General features: G+C 46.9%; 1 protein-coding gene across 2 annotated transcripts in view; it reads left to right on the top strand.

Moving 5' to 3' along the window:
- Positions 1-9,737, top strand: part of TGFB2 (transforming growth factor beta 2) — a 69,359-nt gene that overhangs the window by 56,659 nt on the left and 2,963 nt on the right. For both annotated transcript variants that reach the window (XM_006761277.2, XM_006761276.2), the window contains 4 exons: positions 5,221-5,353; positions 5,476-5,586; positions 7,354-7,531; positions 8,721-8,874. In XM_006761277.2, coding sequence (XP_006761340.1) covers positions 5,221-5,353; positions 5,476-5,586; positions 7,354-7,531; positions 8,721-8,874 — 576 coding nt within the window. The remainder of the gene's footprint in view (positions 1-5,220; positions 5,354-5,475; positions 5,587-7,353; positions 7,532-8,720; positions 8,875-9,737) is intronic.

The following is a 9,737-nucleotide window of genomic DNA, read 5'->3' as shown; positions in this document are numbered from 1 at the left end:
GAGGGGCTAGACCAGGGGTTGGCAAACTTTTTGGCTCGAGGGCCACAATGGGTTCTTAAACTGGACCAGAGGTCTGGAACAAAAGTATGGATGGAATGTTTGTGTGAACTAATATAAATTCAAAGTAAACATCATTACATAAAAGGATACGGTCTTTATTTTTTTAGTTTTATTCATTTCAAACGGGCCGTAGTTTGCCCACGGCTGTTGTAGAGATTGTGGCTTCCCAGCAGCGAGTCCCAGCATTCAATGGGCAGCAGCTAATGTATATTCCAGAGTTACTAGAGATACTAGCCAATCTGGCCAGTTAAATGGACATTAGTCAAGAGAGCTTCTACTATTGAATTAAATGTTCTTTTTTTTTTTCCTGCTAAAAGCTTTATTGTTTCATTTGGTCCAATGCATGGGAGAGGGCTTCAGGGCGGTTAAAGAACTGGGGAGAGACTGAGGTAAAAGCCAGACACCAGGGCATGCAGAGGGAACCCCCAAAGACCTCTGGGCTCCTCAGTTGTGCTTGAGGGTGAGCCTCTCAAAGAAATACTTGCCCAGCCCAGCCTGGGGGCCACCTGCAGAGGTGAGGAGCTGGGGGGACCCATCTCCAGGAAGTGGTTCTGCAGAAAGTCACAGAGATCAGGGCCTGCAGACCCAAAGAGCTTGGGTCCTCGCCAAGGCCAGGGTGGCTTCTATGGTGCCCTGAGTTTTGTCCCATTCATCCTGGGGAGGCCTCAGCACATCCTGGAAGAGAATGCGGCCACTGTGCTGGTTTTGCATCTTTAAGATGCTCAGGCCCTCACTCCTCTTTCCCACCAACTCGAGGAAGAAGCGGCCCCCGCCCTTGAGAGCCACATGGTCAAGGTTGAAACAGCAGCCCAGAGAGAGGTGGGTGTGGGGCCCGCAGAGGCAGGCGCGGGGGGGGCCCGCAGAGGCAGGCGGCCAGGCGGGTGACGGGGCCTCCATCTCAGAGGTGGAGTAATTCTGACACATTTGGGAGCGCGTGGTTGTTCGGCATAAAGGGTTAAGGTAGAAAGGAAACCGTTGTGTTGGCTGGTCTGGGAGGTGGCTGTGAAGGTGGCGACTGGATGAGACGTAGGAGAGTGGCTGGAGGCTGGGAGCAGGGGCATCTCTGGGTCTGTCGCAGACCCGGGACGGCCAGGGCCCTGCTAAATGTCCTTTGTCCTGTAAAGACGGATAAAGAGATTTGGGAACAACTGTGGCTCCACAGAACACAGCTGTAGATTCAGGACTGTGAACTCTTGGTACACGTGTTGCTGGGAGCTTAGAGCCAGTGAAGACTAACAGAGAATGGGAAGTTGGCCGATCTGGTCATTTTTGTATGAACTCCTAGTTTAAGAAAGGACTGATGGATTGTCTTCCCTTACACTAGTGGGTGAAAAAGGGAAGATAAACAGGGAGTAGGGAGGGTGTGCCTATTCTTAGAAAGAAGATACCTTTGAAGTGGCGACTGGAGACTGACAGGCGATGAGAAGGTTTTCTAGCAGTTCTGAGGCACAATCACGGAGCTGTAGGAGGAGAGCTTTCATACAGCACCATTCATCCTTGTTAGTGACCCACGTGATTAAAGGTTTGGGACAATGCCCCTCTAAGTATCAGCTACAGGAACTGGGTTTATTTAGCTTAGAGAGAGAGAGAGAGGCAGAGAGCGGGCATGCTGAGGGGGACTTAATAATAGTCTCCAGGACTATGAGGGTTATTCTCTGGCTGATGGAAAGCAGCTGTTTCCTGTTTGCACGGAGGACTGGATCAGAAAGAGCGGAGTTAAACGGCAGCAAGTGGGTTTAAGAACTCCTTGGCCATAAGGTTGGAGATGGCAAACCCGGGAGAACAGTTTCGGCATGAGGCGGCAGGGCAGCTGTCTCTCTTGGGTGGTTTCAGTTGGCTTGGTCTTGAGCTGATGAAAAGATGTGGAGGAGTTTTCACCCAGGTGACGATACGAAGTTGTCCACTGTCAGAACCTATAGGGGTTCGTTCTGTGGCTGAGGAAACACCTTCGAAAGCAGTGTTTCAGACCTTCTGGCCCTTTAAATACAGTTCCTTATGTTGTGACCCAACCATAAAATTATTTTCGTTGCTGCTTCATCACTGTAATGTTGCTACTGTTATGAATCGTCATGTAAATATCTGATAGGCAGGATGGTCTTAGGCGACCCCTGTGAAAGGGTCATTCGACCCCCAAAGGGGTCGCGACCCACAGTTTGAGAACCGTTTATTTATTTATATTTACTCACACATATATCTCATAGATAGATATCACAGATATATCAATATATACCCTATGTAATTCCACAATGAAGACAATGCTTTGTTTTATTTTTTTTTATTTTTTTTAATATATTTTATTGATTTTTTACAGAGAAGAAGGGAGAGAGATAGAGTTAGAAACATCGATGAGCGAGATACATCGATCAGCTGCCTCCTGCACATCTCCCACTGGGGATGTGCCCGCAACCCAGGTACTTGCCCTTGACCGGAATCGAACCTGGGACCTCTCAGTCCGCAAGCCGACGCTCTATCCACTGAGCCAAACCGGTTTTGGCAACAATGCTTTGTTTTAGACAGTAGGTCTAAGTGTAAAGGATAGGAACATGAGTAAGACACTGCTAATTAGGAGCAAAGCAGATACGCAAAACATAAAATAACACATTAGAGGAGGTTGGCAAGGGGAAGGAATGTAAGGACAGGAAAATGAGTCCTGGGTATGTTAGTCCTTTTTCAGGCAGCGAGGTAGATGGAATTGCCTGACTTGTGTTGCAACCTGACTCCCACCACTCTCTGGTCTTCAAACTCCAGCACTGAAGTGGGAAAACCATAGGGTTGCTTTGTGTTCTCTCTACCATGATTCTCTGTGAGACCCTGGGTGAGACACTTAACCTTCTGGAGTTTAGTTTGCTTGATCTACCTGACAGCAACGTTTTGAGGATTCAAAAGAAATCAAATAACTTGTGCCAAGCCCAGACCCCAGGGTGCCCAGCCCTGAAGTCCCGTTGGTTTGCTTCCTTTAATTCACAAGGAGCATCTTGCCTATGGGGAGAACCACGACTAGATTCTGTCCACATAGTGGGGTTTGTTGGACCTCAGGGGAAAGGCCTGAGGAATAGGGTTTGTCTAAAAGTCACACCAGCACCTCAAAGACCAATTATATGAATCTGTTTCCCTTCGTAAACTTAATTCAGAAATCAACAACCACAGGCTACTGTAAGGTCAGATACTCTAGGATGCGTCTGTTGCCAAATGACCCGAGACCAAATCACATACACAGAAGAGAAGTGCATTTTAAAAGCGATGGGAAGATAATGCATGTTTGTTTTACAAGGAGAGCAAACAAATCCTGTTGACGTTCAGATAGTCATTCAGTTTCATCTAGGGCTGTGCTTTAAAGGGACATCAAATTGAAGACACAATCCTGGGGAAGCTTAGGAACGTATTGGAGAGACCGGGGCCATCTGTATGCAATGACCATGGAAGAGTTAGACTCAATGTCGGGAAGGGCAGTGGCAGCCACATAGGGCTGCCCTGGCCCAGGTGCTCAGTTGGTTGGAGCGACATCCCACATGCCAAAGGCTTGACCGGTTCGATTGCTAGTCAGGGCACATACCCAGGTTGGGGGTTTGAGACCCAGGAGGGAGGAGCTGTTTCTCTCTCACATTGATCGTTCTTTCTCTCCCTCTCTCGCCCTTCCTCTCTCGAAAATCAGTAGCAAGCATGCCCTAGCCGGTTTGGCTCAGTGGATAGAGCATCGGCCTGTGGACTGAAAGGTCCCAGGTTTGATTCCAGTCAAGGGCATGTACCTTGGTTGTGGGCACATCCTCAGTAGGAGGTGTGCAGGAGGCAGCTGATCGATGTTTCTCTCTCATCATCGATGTTTCTAACTCTCTCTCCCTCTAAATCAGTAAAATATATTTAAAATAAATAAATAATAAAAACAATACAATCAGTAGTAAGCGAACAAACACAGGGCGTGAACCCCTGAGTCCCGAGGAAAGATAGGATGCAGGTCTGGGAAGAGAGTTAATACAGCGCTAGGAGATGTAGGATCTTGGTTTGATTGGTTCAGAAAACACTATCATTTAAAGACAGAATTAAACCCCCCACAAAAACCCTAAAATGTCCGCTTAGTACAGAAATTCAAGAACGTGCTGCAGGTGCTCTTTATTGGAAATAAATGCCTCCTTCTAACTCTCAGCGTTCAGGCTGGTTTTCTTTCAGACCCTCACTATGCTCCCGGGCAGACCTCTCCTGCCCAAATCCACTCTTAGCCCGCGGGATATGGAATATCTTTAGAAATCATAACAAGTCACGCTGAGAGCAGATACCCCAGCTCCAGATCGACCTCAAAAACCGAATCATGCAATGCTTTCTAAGGCCAGTGGGTTTCGGACCCAGGGTTAGGACCTTTCTCTGTTTAGTAGCAGATTTATAATTCAGGGGCCCACAGAGGGTGAGCAGGGGTCCTCTGAACGGGACCCCTCCCCACCTCTCAACACCCCCAATGAAAGAAGTCGGGCAGCAGAATAACAAAACCATTAACTTAATAGCGTAGAATTTCTGGCCGAAGTCTTGCAAAGCTTATGTCAGCAAAGCAAAATAAATACTGTCACTTTCTGTTAGACACGTGGCTTTATGGGCCCGTCACCTTTATCATCACACACAGCTGAGTTAGTGGCTCTGTTTCTCATGGGGGATGGCCTGGTGTTAGGCTTTCGTGCGCGTGGCCACGCGTTGGAGAGGACGCCACACATAAAGGCTGTCCCAAAATTCACGCAAGATTTGAATTCTGCGTGAGCATTAACAACAACAACAAAATAGAAGCCTAATTTTACTTGGTTTATCGAATCAGATTCTAATATCTGTTGCCCTTTGATTTCAATCCCTTCAATTTGATAAGCATGACCAAGTACCAATGATGGCCCAGGAGCAGGGACAATGAAGACCAATGAAGACCACGGCTTTGTGTATGTGCCAGCAAAGCCGTGGAGGCCGTTTACCCGATGTGCTGTTCCATACATAACCCTATACTGTATACTTTATGAATCAATAAAAATTTATAATTTTTAATTATAAACTTGTGTCTTCTATCAAAATTACTTCTTGCGTGAATTTTGGGACACCCTTTAGATAACACACTGGAATACTCCTGGCCATGGCTTCGTCGTGCTGTCTGTATGCTAACTGAGCTATTTCCCTCGCTCTTCCTGCCCCTAGATTCTCAAATCCAAGGATCTGACGTCTCCAACCCAGCGCTACATCGACAGCAAAGTGGTGAAAACAAGGGCAGAAGGGGAATGGCTTTCCTTCGACGTGACCGACGCTGTTCACGAATGGCTCCACCATAAAGGTTACACCCACCCTCTGTTTTCCTCCCTAGATGCCCAGCGACCCTAAGTTATTGCAAGTTGACTGCATATTTAAGGGCATAGACGCTCATGCAAATGACCTCCTTAACTTCATGTTTTCCAGACAGGAACCTGGGATTTAAAATAAGCTTACACTGTCCCTGCTGCACCTTTGTACCGTCCAATAATTACATCATCCCCAATAAAAGCGAGGAACTAGAAGCGAGATTTGCAGGTAACTGAAACTTGGTCATGTGAGGTGGGGGAGGGGGGAGGGCCTCTGTTGACAGTCTTGCGGGCGATGACGTCAGTGTGCAGGTGAAAGCAGGATTGTTTGGTGAGGCTTGGGGAGTGCCATTTGTTTGGGCAAAGATACAGTTGGAGAAAGACACTCGAAGGCAGAAAGGATTAGGAGAAAGGGCTTGGTTCCTAGTTGATGCTGCTCGATGCCCAGTGATGACTTAGCAATACTAGCCGACTGACTCAACAAACCATTACATAGTTATTTTAAGCATTTCAGCAAACCAATTTTCCACATATGCTACTGTTATCAACAAAGAAGATAGTATGTCTGTAAGGAAATCCCCCAAACCAATGTCAGGGACCCTGAACTGAATTTCACGAAGAAGCAAGCTCCCTCGCTCCCCAGCCCCTTTAACTAACCTTCCATGTAAGGGAACCACTTCACTTTTTCTAGCTAGTGACCAATATTTTGAGTGTCCTTTTTTTTTAAATATTTTTTATTGATTTTTTTTACAGAGAGGAAGGGAGAGAGATAGAGAGTTAGAAACATCGATGAGAGAGACATCGATCAGCTGCCTCCTGCACATCTCCTACTGGGGATGTGCCCGCAACCCAGGTACATGCCCTTGACCGGAATCGAACCCGGGACCTTTCAGTCTGCAGGCCGACGCTCTATCCACTGAGCCAAACCGGTTTCGGCGAGTGTCCTCCTTATCAGACTTTTATAATAGTGTAGAAACTCATAACAGGGGGTTAATTTTCCCCAGGCTCTTGCTCACCTGGTAGAGAATTAGCCAAAGGTCAAGGAGAATGAGGAGATGCCCACAACATAGACTTCCCCCTCCTCTCTCATCATCCAATCACGTGCCAGATGATGAGTCCCTGGATGGTGAGAGGTTGAGAGGGAAGTGGGTGCCATGTGTGGTTGTGGCATTGGCCCCTCACCACCGGGTCAAGATGCCCCTTGCCCTTCCCTAAGTGACACCACCTGGGACCTCCATCCACTTGCAGAAGGCTACAGTGGCCTCAGCTCATGGAAAAATACGCCCAGAGGTCAGCAGATTTATTTCAGCCTGTGACCTCGTCATGGTTCTCAAGGGTGTGGAGATTAAATGCTTAAACTGGCATTCTCCTGGGTGAGCTTTGGGGAGCTCCAGTTTCTGAATCTCAGATGGAATCGGGAAAGTGTAGAGGATGCCATGAGCCCAATGAAAAAGCCTTTCTTCCCAGCTTCCCCAAATAGCATTCGGTAAGGGTGACTTCTGTTTCATTGGAACCGAATTCACTGCAATTTAGTGTAAGTCTTCGTTTCTGTTCATTAGCAAAGTGTTGAGTTTAGTACCCCCAGGGAGAGAGGAAACCAGAGGGTGACAAGGCAGGTTCTATTGCTGTGTGTTGGGTCATGGAGGGGTTTGAACACAACGTGAACTGAGGAGTGACTCAAATTAACTGCCCGGATTGCCCTGGGATGAGAGGTCAAAGACTTCTTCTGTAGCGACTTTCATAGCCAACGAGCCCGGTCTTGGACCCTGACCTGCCTCCTAACAAGAGCCCCATTTAGAAGTGTGTGTTGTCACCTGCTTAGCCTTGTTGCGCCATATCTATTTCCGTAGGGAATGACTGTCGCCAGCTGATGCTGACGTTGTGGTCATCACTGCTATTTGTGACTGTAGACAAACGAAAAAAAAAAAGAAATATGGCTGATGATATCTGATGAAGGTAAAGCTAAATGTTTATTACCCAAATGCATTTTTTCAAGGTATTGATGGCACCTCCACATATACCAGTGGTGATCAGAAAACTATAAAGTCCACTAGGAAAAAAAACAGTGGGAAGACCCCACATCTCCTGCTAATGTTGTTACCCTCCTACAGACTGGAGTCACAACAGTCCAACCGGCGGAAGAAGCGCGCTCTAGATGCAGCCTACTGCTTTAGGTAAAGAACTCAAAAATACAACCAAGTCATTGCGCCCGGTAATTCCTTTATTGCCTCTGCCCATTCCCTGACTACACATTGACTTGACCTGCACTCATGGCTTCGGGTCAGGTATAGAACAGTGTGGCCATTGCATTTCATAACATCATTCTTCCCACAGGCGTAGTATAGTTATTTCTGTGTTGTATTCATCATCTCTTGAGCAAAGAATGGAATGGAAAGGGAGAAAACTAGTCCCCTGAATTCCACCCCCCACCCCCACCCCAATCCCTCTGAAGCAGTTTGGGGCTGAAGTAGAAAATAAGCTGGCTGCCTCCCCCTCCCCCAGAGCAAATGGAAGTTTATTTGAAGGATGTGGTGGCTCCCTGATTAGGGAGGCTCACCATCTGTAGGAGCCTTTGTCTTCACTGCCCATGGTCATAGCGCTTTCACAGTAACAGAGATGCAAGACGTGGAAGAAGAATGCTGACTGTCATGTCTTTAGCTACAGAATATGCGAGAAGGGAGGGAACACAGATTTATCATTCCCATATGAGTCCACGGAGGAGGCCGGGTGGATGTTCTTCCGTGGTTTCTTACCAAGCCTGCGAAAGGGAAAACTCTCTCTTTCCAGAATGGAGCAGTGAGGGGTCCTCACCGATAAATGCTCAAAGGGTCAGAGTTCACGAGTGTTTGGGGTCGCTAGGGCCAGTATTTGCATGAAGTAAGACTCCATGTTTCCCAATCTTTGGTTCATTCCTCGATCAAGGAACATGACATGAAATAAAGGATTTGTTTTCAAAGGAAAATGCCTTCGATGGAGCTTGGAAAAAAGCTGTTGTACTTCCTCATTTCATATTGGAAAGGGCAGTAGAGGCTGGCTGGCAACACTGTGCAGGCCTGGTTGGGAAGAGGCCGGTCTCCATCAGCCACCTCTCTGTTTATATCTAGTCATTCAAGGGAGAGGCTTGATTTTCAAGGTCACAGACACGCGGTCAGGGTATAGAGTTGAAAAGGGAAAGTCGTCCCAGCAAATCACCATCACACCCCATCGTGAAGGTCCCTTAGGTGACCATGAAACCATTAAGAGCTGGCCCGTGGTTTTGCTAATGGATATTTGTTGAATAAATGAATGAGTCACTTTCCTGGTTTGGGATGCGGGGCAGGAGGGAAATCTGCTTTAAAATCTCCGTTGCTCTTCCTTTAACAGAAATGTGCAGGATAATTGCTGCCTACGTCCACTTTACATTGATTTCAAGAGGGATCTTGGGTGGAAATGGATCCATGAACCCAAAGGGTACAATGCCAACTTCTGTGCTGGGGCATGCCCGTATTTATGGAGTTCAGACACTCAGCACAGTAGGGTAAGTACTTAGTTGGCTCGTCTCTTCTCTTCTTGGGTTGCTAATGCGCACCTGCTAATAACAGCTGACCCTTGAACAATGCAGGCATTAGAGGCACTGACTTCCCATGCAGTCGAAGATGTGTAAAACTTTTGACTCTCCCAGAACCTAATGAGTCATCCCTCTGTGTCGGCAGGGTATTCATTCCAGGATCCTTCATGAATATCAAAAAATATAGAGGCTCAAGTCCTTTATATAATACTAGAGGCCCGGTGCACGAATTCGTGCTGGGGATCAAGCCTGCAACCTAGGCATGTGCCCTTGACCAGAATCCAACCTGGGACCCTTCAGTCCACAGGCTGATGCTCTATCCATTGAGCCAAACCAGCTAGGGCGAACCTCAATTTCTTATCAGCAAAAAGGAACATCTCTCTTAAAAATGTTTTAATCGTTTTTGTTGAAAATATTACAGATGTCCCTTGTCCCCACTGACCCCCTCCACCCTGCACCTGCCCCCCCACACCTTCACCACACTATTGTTAAATAAATAAAAATCATGTTTAAAATAAATAATGCCAAACTTGAGAGTTGATGTGAAGGAAAGGTGATGCATGCGAAAATTATTTGAAGATTAGTATTTCTCAGTCTTTTTAAATGTGAGCCAAAGTCAATGAGACTCTGAAAATGTTATCAAGTTACTTTAATGAGAGTAGAGTCCAATTCAGAAGGCAGGTCCTAGGTTGGATGCTGGGGGTTCCCAATCCAGACCAGCAAAGAGTTTTTCTATCTAATAATGATACTTGTTCAAATGCTTCTTCTTGGTGCCTGATGAGGGGAAGGACTTCATGTTATCTTGTCCAAACCTGTCCCTTTTCTAAAGAAAG

Source organism: Myotis davidii, unplaced genomic scaffold, assembly GCF_000327345.1.
Source record: "Myotis davidii unplaced genomic scaffold, ASM32734v1 scaffold174, whole genome shotgun sequence".
In the NCBI taxonomy this organism is placed as follows: domain Eukaryota; kingdom Metazoa; phylum Chordata; class Mammalia; order Chiroptera; family Vespertilionidae; genus Myotis; species Myotis davidii.
Note: the sequence above shows the minus strand (reverse complement) of the source record. Positions and strands in the feature narration are given on the sequence as shown.